Raw genomic sequence first — 19,976 nt, 5'->3', positions numbered from 1 at the left:
GGAGCAGCCGGAGTCACTTTGATTAAAGAAAACTTGATGAAAAGATGGAGGGAAAGGTCAAAGGGTCACGTCAGATCTGAAACAGGAAGTAGTAGAAGAAGAAGAAGAGTGTACCTCCTGACGTCGCCGTCACTTCCTTCTGTCTCTGACCAACTGTCAATCATGTCAGAGTGTGTGTGTGTGTTAGAGAGAGACGAAAGACAGGAGGTCAAAGGTCACAGCAGACAGTTTAACATTCACACACACACACAGAGATGAAGATGCTATCACTGTTATTACATCTGTGTGTGTGTGTGTGTGCTCATATTTCCTCAGGAAGGTTCCAGAACTCTTGTTCTGAGGTGGATATTTTTAGCGCGTATCGTGTTTTTTGCACGTATCGTGTTTTTTGCACGTATCGTGTTTTTACAGCGTGTTGTTGTTGTCGTCTCCTCTCGTCACGTGATCATGTCATAATTCTCTAAAACACACTTTCACACGTTCACTTTCACACAAACTCTGTCTGAAAATGTTCAGCTTCAATGTTTGGAAAATTAAACTAAAGTCGTGTAAGTTTATGTTTGGGTGAAAACAATAATGCTGAATAACTGCAGCACCGTTTACTGTCCATCTTAGCTAGCTTTGTATCTATCTATCTATCTATCTATCTATCTATCTATCTATCTATCTATCTATCTATCTATCTATCTATCTATCTATGCTAGCTTTGTATCTATCTATCTATCTATCTATCTAGGCTAGCTTTGTATCTAGCTAGCTTATATCTATCTATCTATCTATCTATCTATCTATCTATCTATCTATCTATCTATCTATCTATCTATGTGAGCTTTGTATGTAGCAAGCTTTTATCTATCATCTATCTTTTTATCTATCTATGCTAGCTTTGTATGTATCTATCTATCTTTTTATCTAGCTAGCTTTCTAGCTATCTATCTATCTATGCTAGCTTTGTATGTAGCTACCTTTGTATGTAGCTACCTTTGTATCTATCTATCTATCTATCTATCTATCTATCTATCTATCTATCTATCTATCTATCTATCTATCTATCTATCTATGCTAGCTTTGTATCTAGCTATCTATCTATGCTAGCTTTTATCTATCTATCTATCTATCTATCTATCTATCTATCTATCTATCTTACTATATGAGCTTTGTATGTACCTAGCTTTTATCTATCTATCTTTTTATCTAGCTATCTATCTATCTATGCTAGCTTTGTATGTAGCTACCTTTGTATGTATGTATCTATCTATCTATCTATCTATCTATCTATCTATGCTAGCTTTGTATCTAGCTAGCTTTCTAGCCATCTATCTATGCTAGCTTTGTATCTAGCTAGCTTTTATCCATCTATCCATCTATCTTTTTACCTAGCTAGCTTTCTATCAATCTGTCTTTGTATCTAGCTAGCTTTGCATCTATCTATCTATCTATGCTAGCTTTGTATCTAGCTAGCTTTTATATACATCTATCTATCTATGACTGAGTGAAGTTGATGAATGGATTAAAGACGGTGAAATGATGAACGTGAAACCATACGAGAGAAAAAGTACCTGACGTTGCCGTCGTGGTTCAAGTCACATTCAGTCAGCCTGATGATGTGGTGAGAAGGCAGGAGGTAAACAAACAAACAAACAAACACACACACACACACACACACACACACACACACACACACACACACACAGCTGCTCTGCTCAAACCTGACTTTCCCAGAGTAGAACGTCTCAAAGGGTTTAAAAATAACTTTCTGTCTAATATAATCTCATTATATTTGTTTGTCGTTTATAAATCAGAGTGAAATTCAAACAGTCTGTTTAAAAAAAGGAAAGACGGAAAAGCAGCTGAAGAAGAAAAGACAAACAGAAAGAGAAGTTTCTACTTCGCACGGGTGAAAAAAAAGTGATAAAAATCAGTATTTATTAGATATTCACGTGGAACGGTATCAATACAGACTGTTCTGCTGTAACGTTAACAGATGAAGCTTTTGAAACTGTGTGTGTGTGTGTGTGTGTGTGACGTCTTACTTGCTCCAGTAAACTTGTCCCTGAAACGTCTGCATCTCGCCCAACATGGCGAGCAGCAGCGACGACTTCCCACAACCCACCTGTCCCACGATCATGGTCAGCTGACCTGAAGGGAGGAAAAACACTGAATGATTCTTTTAATTATCTGCACTAACATCACGCTGTAGCAGGAACGAGTACCAAACTACAAAAAAACAAGAAGTCCACCATTTTGTTTTTGGTAAATTTCCCCACGCTTCTAAGTTAAACTTAAATTAATTAGTTTATCTTTTAAACGCGTAAAATCTTCACCTCGTTTTGTGACAAATTTGTGTTTGGCCGCGTTCCATTTATATCGGAACTTGGAAGTCGGAAATCGGGATCGACGTCCACTCAAATTCACCACGTCGTCCAGTTGAGAAGTCTGTAATGCAAATGTATCTCGGGCTAACACTGTTAGCCACTGTTAGCCAATGTTAGCTGCTGTTAGCTAAACCAGTCGCTCTTGGAATCTTGAACGTGTAAGTATGTTAGCGTTTATGTAGCACTGCTGCTTTAAATTAAAACTTGTTCGGTCTTCACTGCCTGAGAATAAGACTTTTATTGGATTATTCTACGTAGTCCGCCATCTTGTGCTCAGATGTTTCTACGGCAGCCTGCGTGGACAAACTAAACTAGCCAAAGCGGCTGTTTCGAGGCGGGAGCTAACAAAGCAAACGGAGAACGAGTCGAAATAATTCTGTAATTGGTATTTACTGACCTGAAGGGAGAAAAAATTAATTATTATTTTATCAAATTCTTCACAGATGAGGACGATAATTTATAGTAATATCACGCTGTAGCAGGAACGAGTAGGAAACAGGAAGTCCACCATTTTGTTTTTGGTAAATTTCCCCCACGCTTTTTCAAAATGTAACTCTTCCATTGTGCAGTTTGAGAGGGATTATTTCAGAATCCCTTTTCTTGGGATTTTGGGACTGAACTACAACAAAAGAAAATGGCAGCCATTGGCTTAATGTACGGGGGAAACCATGACTCAGCAAAACAAGTGAAGAGGCTCCTCCCACCTGTCGGGATTCGGATGTTGATGTCGGACAGCGTGGACAAGTTATTTCCCCAGGTGAAGACTCCGTTGATCACCTGAGCAGAAAAACAAAAGACAAAAAAATAAAAACTCTGATTCAATTCATGTTTGACACTAATCTAAAAAATGACACGTAGCATAATTTGAGAAGTTCTGCGATGATGGATTGACGGTAAAAATACTAAAAAGAATGAACATATATTACTTTTTGCAGAGTAGATTTAATAAAACGTCAATTAAAATCTCATTTCGTCTGTTAGGAAAATAACAAATAATAATATAAATGTGTTCAGCTTCCAATAATCGTACAAACAACTAGCTAAACTACGTATGAGCTGCAAAGAATTCGCAAAAATCCACTAAGTATATGAAGTCAACAAAGTTTATGACTAATATTTATATTTATTCATCGTTTTCAAGTTGAAGTAAAATGAACTCCCGATTTTTTTACAGTGTAGATTTGCTGTTTTCAGGATTTAAAACATTTTAAAGTCCAGCAAATGAAGTAAAAACATCATTCATGAAACGTTAAACGTGACATTAGAGGGAAAGATCGCGGTGTAACTGCAGTTCATGTCTAATCCCAGAGCGCTGATCCATCACGCTGCTTCCTGCTGCGTCGCTCTGTTTACATTCCCCCATCTGCTGCATCTATTTGTTTATTTCATGTTTATTTTATCTGACAGTCCCCACAGTGTCCACTGTCCAAAAATAAGACTAAAAACTAATATTTGAGGTCAAATGATCTGAAAACTAAACTCCAAGAATGTGAATATTGGAGTTTTTCCTTTAGTGAAGACGTTAAATCTCCCTTTTCACTAAATATCTGATTAAATGACGTCACAAATAAAGAACTGGAGGAAAAGAAAAAGACAACGGAGAGGAAATGATGTGAAAAATCTCTGCCCTGAAAACAAACAAATATGATTTAGGAGAACGGACAGGAAACGGGAGGAAATGCTTCCTGAACTCTTGAGCCACATTTTATGACAAAGGATTAAATATGGACTTTATTTATTTTATTAAACATCCTCCGTTTAATAATCGTGACCTTTTTTTTCTGCTCGGAGGCAAAAATAAAAAAAACAGATTCAAACAAAAACATTATTAACGTTAAAATCAGACATTTAAATAATCACGGCTGAATCCGATTTTAATTCAGTGTCTGAGAAGTTAAATTCATTTGTTTTCCTTTTAAACGCGCAAAATCTTGATTTGGGACAAATTCATGAAAATGCAAATGTATCTTGGGCTAACACTGTTAGCCGCTGTTAGCCACTGTTAGCCGCTGTTAGCTAAACCAGTCGCTCTTGGAATCCTGAACCTGTAAGTATGTTAGCGTTTATGTAGCACTGCTGTCCGCCATCTTGTGCTCACACGTTTCTACGGCAGCCTGAATGGACAAACTAAACTAGCCAAATTAAAGGGGCTGTTTTTGAGGCAGGAGCTAACAAAGCAAACGAAGGACGAGTTGAAATAATTCCGTAAAAACATTGGTATTTGCGAGATAAATTCACAGATTATATTATATTATATTATATTATATTAGATTAGATAAGATTGACCCGGTAAATTGACTTTTATATTATAACTTTTTTTCTATTTACTTTGATAAAATGTAAATAAGTAAAATTATGTTTATTATCATAATATATGGATGAAATATTTGTGTCTGAACACCTATCTGTGTCCCTCTGTCTGTCTGTCTGTCCCTGTTCCTCTGTCTGTCTGTCTCTGTCTGTCTGTCTGTCTGTCCCTCTGTCTGTCTCTGTCTGTCTGTCTGTCTGTCCCTCTGTCTGTCTCTGTCTGTCTGTCTGTCCCTCTGTCTGTCTGTGCCTCCGTCTGTCTCTGGGTATCGTGGTTCCACAGGGACAGAGACAGGAAGTAGCGTCTTCACAGAGACGCTGAGAAAAACCTCCGATAAACTCACAGAGGCCCTTTGAGGGGCAACGAGTTCTCGTGTGAATCCTACACTTCCTGTGTCCACACACACACACACACACACTCACTCATTCACTCATTCACTCACTCACTCACTCACTCACGCGTCACATGACCCCCAGCACTAACCCTGCTGATGAGAAGCAGCTGTGCACAGAGTGAAGTGAATGATAATGAAGACGCTTTTATGAATGTGAATAAATCCAGAGACTGAGCGGGATTTTAATCTGTGATTATCTCTAAACTCAGATGTTAGACGTAGATTAGGATTAAATTAATGTCCTTCGTCGTCTGGTCTTTTATATTTTACCGTTTTAAACTTTAAGAGTCACAGGAAAGAAACTTATGAACCCACGTTTACTGCAGAAAAAAAACCATACTAACCCTAACCCACTTATAACCAACTAACTAACCACAGACTGACTCAGTAACCAACCAACTAACTAACCACAGACTGACTCAGTAACCGACCAACTAACCACAGACTGACTCAGTAACCAACTAACCAACCACAGACTGACTCAGTAACCAACCAACTAACCAACCACAGACTGACTCAGTAACCGACCAACTAACCAACCACAGACTGACTCAGTAACCAACCAACTAACCAACCACAGACTGACTCAGTAACCGACCAACTAACCACAGACTGACTCAGTAACCAACTAACCAACCACAGACTGACTCAGTAACCAACCAACTAACCAACCACAGACTGACTCAGTAACCGACCAACTAACCAACCACAGACTGACTCAGTAACCAACTAACCAACCACAGACTGACTCAGTAACCGACCAACTAACCAACCACAGACTGACTCAGTAACCGACCAACTAACCACAGACTGACTCAGTAACCGACCAACTAACCACAGACTGACTCCGTAACCGACCAACTAACCAACCACAGACTGACTCAGTAACCAACTAACCAACCACAGACTGACTCAGTAACCGACCAACTAACCAGACTGACTCAGTAACCAACTAACCAACCACAGACTGACTCAGTAACCGACCAACTAACCAACCACAGACTGACTCAGTAACCGACCAACTAACCACAGACTGACTCAGTAACCAACCAACTAACCAACCACAGACTGACTCGATAACCAATCAACCAATTAATAGACCAACAAACTGACCAAACCAACTAACCCACAAAACAACTCCATAACACACCAAGCTAGCAACTAAGCAAGAGAGGGACTCAACTCATCTGACCATCCAGTCAACCAACGACCTACCACCTAACTAACTAATGACCGACCAATCACGTTGACTTATTTCTCCTCACAGGGGCTGAAACTTCACAGCTGTGTCTTCATCAGTGACCTTTGACCTTTGACCCTGACCTTCACGGCCACGTCCTCCGTCTCCGACGGCCTCAGCGGTCGCCTGGTCGGCTGCTCGTAGTTATCCATGTGGTAACGCACGGGATGCTTCCTGTTGACGGCTTTGGACTGGAGAGAAGGAAAACACGGAGAGAGAAGGAAAACACGGAGAGAGAAGGAAAACACGGAGAAAAACACGGAGAGAAGGAAAACACGGAGAGAGAAGGAAAACACAGAGAGAAGGAAAACACGGAGAAAAACACGGAGAGAAGGAAAACACGGAGAGAGAAGGAAAACACGGAGAGAAGGAAAACACGGAGAGAGAAGGAAAACACGGAGAGAAGGAAAACACGGAGAGAAGGAAAACACAGAGAGAAGGAAAACACGGAGAGAGAAGAAAAACACAGAGAGAAGGAAAACACGGAGAGAGAAGGAAAACACGGAGAAAACACGGAGAGAGAAGGAAAACACGGAGAGAAGGAAAACACAGAGAGAAGGAAAACACGGAGAGAGAAGGAAAACACGGAGAGAGAAGGAAAACACGGAGAGAGAAGGAAAACACAGAGAGAAGGAAAACACGGAGAAAGAAGGAAAACACAGAGAGAAGGAAAACACAGAGAGAAGGAAAACACGGAGAGAAGGAAAACACGGAGAAAAACACGGAGAGAGAAGGAAAACACGGAGAAAAACACGGAGAGAGAAGGAAAACACAGAGAGAGAAGGAAAACACAGAGAGAGAAGGAAAACACGGAGAAAAACACGGAGAGAAGGAAAACACGGAGAAAAACACGGAGAGAAGGAAAACACGGAGAGAGAAGGAAAACACGGAGAGAAGGAGTTAGAGATACAAACTTTAAACTTCTCTACATCCGCTACAGTTACTGAGGGACGAGGAGGAGGAGGAGGATGAGGAAGAGGAGGTGGAGGAGGAGGAAGAGGAGGAAGAGGAGGAGGAGGACGGGGAGGAAGAGGAGGAGGAGGTGGAGGAGGTGGAGGAGGAGGAAGAGGACAAGGAGGAGGACGAGGAGGAGGAGGAGGACGGGGAGGAAGAGGAGGAGGATGAGGAGACGACAGACTGCAGGATGTTTCAGTGTCACATTAATCTCTGTTATAATCCAGAACCATAAACAAAGTCAATACATCAGTCCTTGTTATCTAACACACACACACATCTACGTCACATGTTCACGTCTTTATCTAACTGTATCTTTAACTGTTAGACAGACTTTAACAACAGGAAACTGAAGTTTGTAAACCACTCACTCTCCCACACCAAAGTCCATAGAGAAAACCAGTGATTTTAGCTCACAGGGACACAGGAGCTGCTGGTCCTCTGCTGCCTCGTGTGGTCACTTTGTGTCACTGAGTTAAGTCTAAAGTCAATATTTTAAAAGCTGAATTCACTAAAATCAGTCATTGTAAGTTAGTGATGGAGACTTTGGTGTGGGAGAGTGAGTGACTTTGGTGTGGGAGAGTGAGTGACTTTGGTGTGGGAGAGTGAGTGACTTTGGTGTGGTATACGAATGGTGTTGATTTGGACTGCAGTACCTGTTTTAAACACTAGTGGCTGCATTTTTTTTTTTTACACTTTCTAAAAACTCACCGGTCCAAAGTGTTTCTTTCCCGCTTCCATCGAAACGGACAAGTCTCCGTTTCTCCAGCAGTCGTCTCCGATTTCATCGCTTTGGAGAAACTCTCCGAGCTTCTGGACACTACACACACACACGCACTCACACACACACACACACACACACACACACACACACACACACACAGTGTAATAGTGATGATATCAACAGCAGTTCTCTCTGAGGAGTTTAGAGTTTCTCTTTGCTGACGTCAGGTTTCTTCTATGTTCCTTTAATTAGATTCAGAATGTGACACAACAGCACTTTAACACACACACACACACACACACACACACACACACACACACACATACACACACTCACCTGACCAGAGCCTTCACAGCAAACCTGACGACGGTGGAGAGCAGGAAGAGCGGCGTGACCAGGATGTGGAACAGAGCGAGGGCGGCGAAGGCCTCATACGGACTGGGACCATTGTCATCGATGGCGTGACGAACAGCAAAAGTCTGCGAGACGCACAATTAGCTTAAAAGACATCGTTACATAACACAACAACAACACATTGTGCGCTTTTACGACAACTTACCGCCAGAACTGCAGCGATGGGGATGGCAGCGTTCATGAAAACTGCAGAGGAGAGAAAAAAAACACAGGTTAAACCTCAAATTTCTGCTCATAAAAGGTGTGAAATTCACTTTTCTACCACTAGGGGGTCACTGGATCGAAATTATCAAGTGATTTTGTTCCCGTTTGTTTATGATCTGAATCTCCAACGACTAAAACCATCAATCCAGTTCAAATACGCTGCGGAAAAACCAGGAAAATGTAAAATACTGTTGTGGATTTTTGTTTTAAAATAAGTTGTTCTGGGCACGCTAACGCACATTAACGCCCGACGCGTTTCCATGACAACTGACCGTAAAAAGACGCGCGTGACGTCGCGTTTACGAGATTCCCGATTGTTAAAAGGAGTCTCTAAAGTAACGCTAAACTTTAAAAACAGAGGCACACATATGCAGTGCGCAAGTACGCTAGTTATTTGTAGCGCTGCTCCTTTCCTTTAATAAAAGGAAGGTCGCTAATGGCGCTAAAGGAGCTAACGCAGCTAACTGGAAAAACGGTGCCTGGACTCTGGTGCAGTGGCACGTAAACATGACGACATCGCGATATCGTGGTTATATCATCGTTATATTGTTGCGATATTGCCGTTATATCATCTTGACATTGTCGTGGTATCGTCGTGATATCGTTGTGATATCATCGTGGTATTGTCGTGATATGGTGGTAATATCATCATTATATTGGGATATCGTTGTGATATCATCGCGATATTGTCGCGCCAACGCACATTAACGCGTAAACACGTTTCCATGACGACTGACCGTAAAAAGACGTTTACGCGATTGTTAAAATGAGTCTTTAAAGTAACGCTAAACTTTAAAAACAGAGGCACACATATGCAGTGCGCAAGTACGCTAGTTATTTGTAGCGCTGCTCCTTTCCTTTAATAAAAGGAAGGTCGCTAATGGCGCTAAAGGAGCTAACGCAGCTAACTGGAAAAACGGTGCCTGGACTCTGGTGCAGTGGCACGTAAACATGACGACATCGTGATATCGTGGTTATATCATCGTTATATTGTTGTGATATTGTCGTTATATCATCTTGACATTGTCGTGGTATCGTCGTGATATCGTTGTGATATCATCGTGGTATTGTCGTGATATGGTGGTAATATCATCATTATATTGGGATATCGTTGTGATATCATCGTGATATTGTCACGCCAACGCACATTAACGCGTAAACACGTTTCCATGACGACTGACCGTAAAAAGACGTTTACGCGATTGTTAAAATGAGTCTTTAAAGTAACGCTAAACTTTAAAAACAGAGGCACACATACGCAGTACACAGGTAGCGCTGCTGTTTCCCTTTAATAAACAGACCGCTAATGTCGCTAAAGGAGCTAACGGAGCTAGCTGGTAAAACGGTGCCTGGACTCCGGTGCAGCGGCGCGTAAACATGACGTCACGTCCCGCACTAAAAATTAAATAAAATGTTCAATGTTTCAATTTCTAGCTCCCAAAAAATGTATATTTTGTATGTATATGTATATGTATATGTATATATATATATATATAACATATAGAGCGTAGTTCTCACTGGACATGGACGTGTAGAAAGCGAAGGTCTTGAGGCAGGTGAGCTCCTTCCCTCTGGTCTCCTCCACACTGTCACAGAAGATGTTCTCCCAGGCGTAAAGCTTCAGCAGCTTGATGCCCTTCAGGATCTCTGAGGTCTTCTTCAGGCGATCTGTGGAGTGTTCCTGGACGACAACACAACACAACACAACACAACACAACACAACACAACACAACACAACACAACACAACACAACACAACACAACACAGGTGCAGATCTGTTTTAACGATTCAAGAAGCTTCAATATGATCATCGCGTGATCTCGTCGTTATATCGTCGTGATATCATCTTGATATCATTGTTATATCATCGTTACATCATCGCGATGTTGTGATGATATCGTTATATCGTCGCGATATCTTTATATCGTCGTGATATTGACGCGATATCGTCGATATATCATCGTGATATCGTCATTGTGATATTGTGGTGATATCATCGTTATATCATCTTGATATCATTGTTATATCGTCGTTACATCATCGCGATGTTGTGATGATATCGTTATGTCGTCGTGATATCTTCATATCGTCGTGATATCATCTTTATATCATCGTGATATTGGCGCGATTTCGTCGATATATCATCGTGATATCGTCATTGTGATATTGTGGTGATATCATCGTTATATCATTGTTATATCGTCGTTACATCATCGCGATGTTGTGATGATATCGTTATATCGTCGTGATATCTTCATATCGTCGTGATATCATCTTTATATCATCGTGATATTGACGCGATTTCGTCGATATATCATCGTGATATCGTCATTGTGATATTGTGGTGATATCATCGTTATATCATCTTGATATCATTGTTATATCGTCGTTACATCATCGCGATGTTGTGATGATATCGCTATGTCGTCGTGATATCTTCATATCGTCGTGATATCATCTTTATATCATCGTGATATTGGCGCGATTTCGTCGATATATCATCGTGATATCGTCATTGTGATATTGTGGTGATATCATCGTTATATCATTGTTATATCGTCGTTACATCATCGCGATGTTGTGATGATATCGTTATATCGTCGTGATATCTTCATATCGTCGTGATATCATCTTTATATCATCGTGATATTGACGCGATTTCGTCGATATATCATCGTGATATCGTCATTGTGATATTGTGGTGATATCATCATTATACCATCTCGATATCATTGTTATACTGTCGTTACATCATCGTGATGTTGTGATGATATCGTTATATGGTGATGATGTCATCATTGTAGCATCGTGAGATCAGCGTTAAACCGTTTTGGTATCGTTGTTATATCATTGTGATATCGTTGTGATATTGGCGCTATATCATCGTGATATCGTGATGATATCGTTACATCGTGATCTCATCGTGATATCATCGTTATATCATCTTTATAGCATCGCGATAACGTGATATCGTTGTGGTATTGTCGTTATATTGTTGTTGTATCGTTGTGGTATCAGTTAAATCGTTGTTATATCATTGTGATATCGCCATATCATCGTGATATCGTTGTGATAACATTGTGATATTGTCATGATATTGTTGTGATATATCGTAGTGATATCATCGTGATATGATCATTATATCATCTTGATATCATTGTTATATCGTCGTTACATCATCGTGATATCATTGTGATATCGTTGCGATATCATCGTTATATGATCATTATATTGCGGTGATATCGTTGTTATATTATCATCACATCATCATGGTCTCACGTGATATCATCGTTATATCGTTGTGATATCGTCGTTATATCGTCTTGATATCGTCGTGATATCGTGGTTATATCATCTTGATATCAGTGTGATATCGTGGTTATATCATCTTGATATCGTTGTGATATCGTGGTGATACTACTTACCAGCGTGCTCTTCTGTGTGTCGGCCAGTTTGGTGGCGATGAGATACTGGAGCGGCGCCAACAGGACGATGACGGCCGCTCCCACCAGAGCGCTCTCACCTAACAGGTAGTGGAGGAGGATGACGCCCATCACGATCTGCAGCAAACACACAAGAAAAATAACAACAATAACAACAACAACAACAACAACAGTGAGGGTCACGCGTGTTATCGTCGCCTCCTCGTCACACCTGCACTGGCATGGCCCACAGGTTAGGACACAGGAAGAGGAACCACATGAGCTGGTTGGTTTCTATGGCAACCAGGTTGTTGATCTGGCCCAGCGTCATCTCCCCCATGGACATGTTGGACGTGGACAAACGCAGCATCTTGTTGTAAATCATGGCCTGGAAAAGAAGACATTTTTTTGATTATTTCAACATTTAAAATATTGTCTCTTGTCTTTTTTTTCCCGGGACACTTCCAGCGCTCACCAGCAGGGCGCCTCGCATGTTGATGCCCGTCTCTATGGTAACGTAGTAGGACGCCTGCAGGAACGTCCGCTGAAGGATCAGAGCCAGGAAGAGAAGAACGGCCAGGACCGAGGTGTTCTGCAGCAGCTTAGAGGACGACATGAAGTGGACGCCAAACATCTCCTACAACACACACACACACACACACGTTTGTGTATTTAACACAGACACACACACAGAGTGTGAGGTGAGGGAACAATTTTCCATGTCACTCAGAAATGCAGTCGTGTTCTGTTTTCTGTCGCTGACGCTCGTTACTTTAACAACAAAGACACAACGCCAGTGTTTTTAAAGTATTAAAACAAGTTTTCTAATTTTTCAGCTTCTTAAATGTGAATATTTTCACGTTTGTCATTTTTCAGCTTCTTAAATGTGAATATTTTCACGTTTCTGTCATTTTTCAGCTTCTTAAATGTGAATATTTTCACGTTTCTGTCATTTTCAGCTTCTTAAATGTGAATATTTTCACGTTTCTGTCATTTTTCAGCTTCTTAAATGTGAATATTTTCACGTTTCTGTCATTTTTCAGCTTCTTAAATGTGAATATTTTCACGTTTCTGTCATTTTTCAGCTTCTTAAATGTGAATATTTTCACGTTTCTGTCATTTTTCAGCTTCTTAAATGTGAATATTTTCACGTTTCTGTCATTTTTCAGCTTCTTAAATGTGAATATTTTCGCGTTTCTGTCATTTTTCAGCTTCTTAAATGTGAATATTTTCGTGTTTCTGTTATTTTTCAGCTTCTTAAATGTGAATATTTTCACGTTTCTGTCATTTTTCAGCTTCTTAAATGTGAATATTTTCGCGTTTCTGTCATTTTTCAGCTTCTTAAATGTGAATATTTTCGCGTTTCTGTCATTTTTCAGCTTCTTAAATGTGAATATTTTTTTGTGTTTCTGTCATTTTTCAGCTTCTTAAAATGTGAATATTTTCACGTTTCTGTCATTTTTCAGCTTCTTAAATGTGAATATTTTCGCGTTTCTGTCATTTTTCAGCTTCTTAAATGTGAATATTTTCGCGTTTCTGTCATTTTTCAGCTTCTTAAATGTGAATATTTTTTTGTGTTTCTGTCATTTTTCAGCTTCTTAAAATGTGAATATTTTCACGTTTCTGTCATTTTTCAGCTTCTTAAATGTGAATATTTTCACGTTTCTGTCATTTTTCAGCTTCTTAAATGTGAATATTTTCACGTTTCTGTCATTTTTCAGCTTCTTAAATGTGAATATTTTCACGTTTCTGTCATTTTTCAGCTTCTTAAATGTGAATATTTTCACGTTTCTGTCATTTTTCAGCTTCTTAAATGTGAATATTTTCACGTTTCTGTCATTTTTCAGCTTCTTAAATGTGAATATTTTCACGTTTCTGTCATTTTTCAGCTTCTTAAATGTGAATATTTTCACGTTTCTGTCATTTTTCAGCTTCTTAAATGTGAATATTTTCACATTTCTGTCATTTTTCAGCTTCTTAAATGTGAATATTTTCACGTTTCTGTCATTTTTCAGCTTCTTAAATGTGAATATTTTCACGTTTCTGTCATTTTTCAGCTTCTTAAATGTGAATATTTTCACGTTTCTGTCATTTTTCAGCTGCAGCTCTTTCCTGTCACTCACCATATCGTCTGACTTGGGCCCTGCGTCGTCTTTCTTCAGGTACTTGACGATCCCGTAGATGCAGAGCGGTCCGGCGAAGCCCAGCAGGTCGGCGAGGTACCGGAAGGTGCTGCTGAGGAGGATGGGACGTCCGAACGCTCGATACATGGAGCGCCAGATTGACGGCGACCGATTGGGGTCCTCGGCCGTCTGAAAGTTAAAAACACGCTAAAGCTGCAGCTTTACGTGAAGCGTTACGTCAGGTTCAGGACGTCATGTGCTCACCCTCTGATCCTCGTAGGCGTCTTTGAGACGCAGGTAGTTGGTGAGCGCTCTCATGGCGATGGGCAGCTTCCCGATCTTCTTCAGCTCGATCGGACGTTTGTGAGCTCCCATGATGAGAGGATTCATCCACCAGTACGTGGCCTAAAGAACATGTGCCAGGGTGGTTAGCTTCAGCCAAAAAGGACGCACTAACTAACTTTGTGCAGCGCAAATATTTGAATTAAGTTCAATATTTATGACCTGGTTCTCAGCAGCAGGGGGCGCTCAAAACTGTCCATTCACTGTGTTAAAAATAGACTTTTTGACTGCGTTACCTTGGAGAGCAGGTTGACAAATGGCTGCAGAAAACGAACGCCCAAATCCTGCAAATCCTCCGGTGGCTTCACCTTCTGAGGATTTGCAAAGAAGACGTATTTCTACAGAGAGACGAAAGAAAAGACAAGAATTAATCATAAATATAAACATCACAGAATATCATCCCTCAGTGATTGGGATCACTGAGTTCCCAATCACTGAGTTCTATAGTTCTAAACCTATGCCACCCTATGTTAGCCAGTTGTTTTTAACACTGGCTAAAACTAGCTAACTCTATCTAACAATAGTTAACACTGGCTAACAATAAATAACACTGTCTAACAATAGCTAACACTGGCTAACACTAGCCAACACTGGCTAATAACTAACACCGGCTAACAATATCTAACACTAACACTCGCTAACCATAGATAACAATAGCTAACACTGGCAAACACTAGCTAACAATAGAGAACACTGCCTAACAATAACTAACACTGGCTAAAACTGGCTAATAATATCTAACACTGTCTAACAATATCTAACACTAACACTCGCTAACCATAGATAACAATAGCTAACACTGGCGAACACTAGCTAACAATAGAGAACACTGTCTAACAATAACTAACACTGGATTACACTAGCTAACACTAGTTAACACTGTCTAACAATAGCTAACACTGGCTAACACTAGCCAACAATAGATAACATTGTCTAACAATAGCTAACACTGTCTAACAATATCTAACAATAGCTAACACTAGTTAAAACTGGCTAACAATAGCTGACACTGGCTAACAATAGCTAACACTAGTTAACACTGTCTAACAATAGCTAACACTGGCTAACAATAGCTAACACTAGTTAAAACTGGCTAACAATAGCTGACACTGGCTAACAATAGCTAACACTAGTTAAAACTGGCTAACAATAGCTGACACTGGCTAACAATAGCTAACACTAGTTAACACTGTCTAACAATAGCTAACACTAGTTAACACTGTCTAACAATAGCTGACACTGGCTAACAATAGCTAACACTAGTTAAAACTGGCTAACAATAGCTGACACTGGCTAACAATAGCTAACACTAGTTAAAACTGGCTAACAATAGCTGACACTGGCTAACAATAGTTAACACTAGTTAACACTGTCTAACAATAGCTAACACTAGTTAACACTGTCTAACAATAGCTGACACTGGCTAACAATAGCTAACACTAGTTAACACTGTCTAACAATAGCTAGCCTGAGATACATTTACATTAACTACAGAAACAGAAAAACAGACAGATTAACGACTCCTGAGTCGCTGCTCAAGGATTAAAACAACAACAAAAAAACGCTGACTCACTCTGATTCTGATGACGTTGACCTCGACCGCCATCAGTGAACCGTAAAGAATCACCAACAGAGCCGTGATACAGAACCTCAGCTGCTCTGGACCCACTTTGTACTCGACGTATTTACACAGTTTGATGGACTTTGTGATGAAGGCCAGAATCCAGTAGATGAAGAGCACTGAAGAGAACCAGACCAGAACTATGGTAGTTCTTCACTGTGTTTGTAGGGTCTTAAATGTGAATATTTTCATGTTTCTGTCATTTTTCAGCTTCTTAAATGTGAATATTTTCACGTTTCTGTCATTTTTCAGCTTCTTAAATGTGAATATTTTCACGTTTCTGTCATTTTTCAGCTTCTTAAATGTGAATATTTTCACGTTTCTGTCATTTTTCAGCTTCTTAAATGTGAATATTTTCACGTTTCTGTCATTTTTCAGCTTCTTAAATGTGAATATTTTCACGTTTCTGTCATTTTTCAGCTTCTTAAATGTGAATATTTTCACGTTTCTGTCAATTTTCAGCTTCTTAAATGTGAATATTTTCATGTTTCTGTCATTTTTCAGCTTCTTAAATGTGAATATTTTCAAGTTTCTGTCATTTTTCAGCTTCTTAAATGTGAATATTTTCACGTTTCTGTCAATTTTCAGCTTCTTAAATGTGAATATTTTCACGTTTCTGTCAATTTTCAGCTTCTTAAATGTGAATATTTTCACGTTTCTGTAATTTTTCAGCTTCTTAAATGTGAATATTTTCGTGTTTCTGTCATTTTTCAGCTTCTTAAATGTGAATATTTTCGTGTTTCTGTCATTTTTCAGCTTCTTAAATGTGAATATTTTCGTGTTTCTGTCATTTTTCAGCTTCTTAAATGTGAATATTTTCGTGTTTCTGTCATTTTTCAGCTTCTTAAATGTGAATATTTTCTCGACTCACCGAGCAGCAGTTTGGGAAAGTTGGACGTCTCGATGTTGTGATAATAAACCACTGACGTCGTCGCTGCTACAAAGCCCATAAACGCAGGCATGTAGAGATGCAGGTGATTGGTCGTCATCATCCGACTTTGAAAACAAACCAAAACACATTAATATTTAAATATATTCACAGTGTTCAGTTTTAACGACACCAGTTTGACGACTCGCTCACTTGTTGGAGACGATTCCTTCTGCGAACTCGCACACGTGGACGAAGAGCAGCGAGAAGGTGAGGATCCACCTCAGGTTGTGTCCGGGGAAATGAAGCCATGTGTTGTGATGAATCTGGACCTTTGAGCTCTGACTGCCCCACCCTGACGGAAACACGGTTAATCTCGTTAATCTCATTAATCTGACAGAGACAGTTAATTTCAATAATCTGACGGAGACACAGTTAATCTCAATAATCTGACAGGAACATGGTTAATCTCAATAATCTGACGGAAACACGGTTAATCTCAACAATCTGACGGAAACACAGTCAATAATGTGACAGAAACACGGTTAATCTCAATAATCTGACGGAAACACGGTTAATCTCAATAATCTGATGGAAACACGGTTAATCTCAATAATCTGACGGAAACACAGTCAATAATGTGACAGAAACACAGTTAATCTCATTAATCTGACGGAAACACGGTTAATCTCAATAATCTGACGGAAACACAGTCAATAATGTGACAGAAACACAGTTAATCTCATTAATCTGACGGAAACACTGTTAATCTCAATAATCTGACGGAGACACGGTCAATAATCTGACAGAAACACGGTCAACCTCAATAATCTGACGGAAACACAGTCAATAATCTGACGAAAACACAGTCAATAATCTGACGGAAACACAGTAAATCTCATTAATCTGACGGAAACACAGTTAATCTCATTAATCTGACGGAAACACAGTCAATAATCTGACAGTAACACGGTTAATCTCAATAATGTGACGAAAACGCAGTCAATAATGTGATGGAAACACAGTTAATCTCATTAATCTGACGGAAACAATTTCAATAATCTGACAGAAACACGGTCAATAATCTGACGGAAACACGGTCAATAATCTGACGGAAACACGGTCAATAATCTGACGGAAACACGGTCAATAATCTGACGGAAACACAGTCAACCTCATTAATTTGACGTAATGTCACACTCTGTAAAAGTGTCTCATATCTTTTAAAAAATGGTTTAACCCCTCTTACCCCTCTAAAGGTTTGCTTGTGGGCCACCGTAGAAAAAGACGTGTGACTTGTGTTTCAATTTATTAGTTTTTGTTTTTTTCTAAATGGATCGCGGCCAGTAAAAAAAAAAAAAAGAGCAGGAAGTTCCAGAGAATGAGGATTCTTCAGGGAACAGAAGATTCCCACACACACACACGCACGCACACACATGCGCACACACGCACGCACACACACACGCACACACACACACACAGGAAGTTTCTCCAGACTCCACTTTTATTCCGTGTGTGAAAAACTTTATATCAAATCTATATTTTATACATAATTTTCACTAAATATTTCACAATTTTCACCCAATTTTAAATTTTGAATAAAAACAGTGAGATTTATCTGCAAACTAATATATCTAATAAATATTTAATATATCAAAGATTAGCATACGTTATGATAGCACAATGTAGCTTTACAAATATAACAATACACATGTAAGCATCACAACCTTGCGTCATGTTTTTATAGCGTAACGTAGCATATAGTAACAGCCGCGTGACTAATTGTGTACGTGGTGGTTTGCTGACGTACCGATGAAGAGGATGGGGAAGGTGATGAAGAGCAGGAAGACATGCGGGACCAGGTTTAGCGCGTCCACGAAGCAGCCGTTGTTTAGCGTACCGTTGTCCACGTTATACTCCGTTTTTCCATCGTTGCCACAAAACGACAAGGCCATGACCCCGAGAGACGGCTGACGACAAACAAACACACAAACACACAAACACACAAACACACAAACAAAGATCAGTATTTCATCGTTACCAATTCTAAAATGGCGGCCGGAACAGCTCCGTCTGGCGGCCATCTTTGTTTGGGTCAACAGGTGATCGTTTGGAATTTTGTGAAAAAATATATTTACTTTCAAGAAATAATATATTCAATAAATGACAAAAAATAATAATACTTTTATGTGTAATTTTCTAATATGAATACGAACGTTAGCTAAATCATGTTGTTGTTGTTAATAAGTTAAATCAGTGTTTCCTGTGGCTAATGAGCTAAAATATCAAACATTTAAATCGCATTAAATACATATATTTAGGTGTAACATTATCATATCAATATCAAGAACAGACACATCAATGTAAACAAATCATCATTAAACAACAAATTAACACTGTAGTTTAACTTTAAACCGAGTTTAACGTCAGCGATAAAGACTTTAAATTTTTTTTTTTTTTTTTTACCTTAGATTAGATCAAAAATCCTCCGTGACGTCGTTAAATTCATCCGTTTCCTGGTTTACGGACAAAAGACAAACAGAAGAAGAAGAAAATGAACGTTTTCCGCCGAGAGTTGGAGTAAAAACGGGATTATTTTTAGCTTGTGTCCAGAATCAGCTGCTTCACATTCTGCTGCGCTGACGCCAAGCGACCGTCAAGCTGCACCGGAACACAACGCGCACACTTCCGGTCACGCGTTTAAAAAATAAAAGCATTTAAATTGTATTTTATTCTTTTTTTTTAAAAGGAAATGTAAACTTGTCAAGAATTACAAGATACTTTCATAAATAAATGAAATGGTCAAAGATAACAATGACAGAGAATACACATTTTCACGGAGAACTTTGACTTTTTTCGTGTTTAAATTTGGAAACACATATTTGTTTTATTTTAAAGGTGCACAAGCTGTGACATCCGGTCATGACTTGCATGATTTCCGTGAACTTGTCACATGGTTTCTCTCCGATCATATTTCCAAACTTGAA

The 19,976-nt window shown here is 39.4% G+C and overlaps 1 protein-coding gene across 4 annotated transcripts in view; it reads right to left on the bottom strand.

Moving 5' to 3' along the window:
* abcc9 (ATP-binding cassette, sub-family C (CFTR/MRP), member 9) overlaps window positions 1–19,609 on the bottom strand; it is a 44,909-nt gene extending 25,300 nt beyond the window's left edge. For 2 of the 4 annotated variants that reach the window (XR_014593027.1, XM_083902627.1), the window contains exons 1-20: window positions 19,456–19,609; window positions 18,800–18,959; window positions 17,203–17,344; window positions 16,993–17,117; window positions 16,074–16,240; window positions 14,737–14,838; window positions 14,423–14,563; window positions 14,159–14,347; window positions 12,511–12,672; window positions 12,268–12,423; window positions 12,039–12,173; window positions 10,132–10,294; window positions 8,555–8,595; window positions 8,332–8,474; window positions 7,983–8,091; window positions 6,401–6,508; window positions 3,080–3,152; window positions 2,034–2,139; window positions 1,560–1,598; window positions 115–153 (exon numbers count right to left, since the gene is read on the bottom strand). Coding sequence is in view for 2 of the 4 variants with exons in the window: in XM_083902627.1 (XP_083758753.1) it covers window positions 115–153; window positions 1,560–1,598; window positions 2,034–2,139; window positions 3,080–3,152; window positions 6,401–6,508; window positions 7,983–8,091; window positions 8,332–8,474; window positions 8,555–8,595; window positions 10,132–10,294; window positions 12,039–12,173; window positions 12,268–12,423; window positions 12,511–12,672; window positions 14,159–14,347; window positions 14,423–14,563; window positions 14,737–14,838; window positions 16,074–16,240; window positions 16,993–17,117; window positions 17,203–17,344; window positions 18,800–18,944 (2,285 nt within the window). In the remaining 2 variants the exon portion in view is untranslated. The remainder of the gene's footprint in view (window positions 1–114; window positions 154–1,559; window positions 1,599–2,033; window positions 2,140–3,079; window positions 3,153–6,400; window positions 6,509–7,982; window positions 8,092–8,331; window positions 8,475–8,554; window positions 8,596–10,131; window positions 10,295–12,038; window positions 12,174–12,267; window positions 12,424–12,510; window positions 12,673–14,158; window positions 14,348–14,422; window positions 14,564–14,736; window positions 14,839–16,073; window positions 16,241–16,992; window positions 17,118–17,202; window positions 17,345–18,799; window positions 18,960–19,455) is intronic. The other 2 variants (XR_014593028.1, XM_083902628.1) reach the window with 1 other exon arrangement.
* Window positions 19,610–19,976: the final 367 nt, after the last annotated feature.

Source organism: Microchirus variegatus (assembly GCF_963457635.1).
Source record: "Microchirus variegatus genome assembly, chromosome: 16".
NCBI classification, from domain to species: Eukaryota; Metazoa; Chordata; class Actinopteri; order Pleuronectiformes; family Soleidae; genus Microchirus; species Microchirus variegatus.
This window is presented reverse-complemented; position numbering and strand designations above follow the sequence as displayed.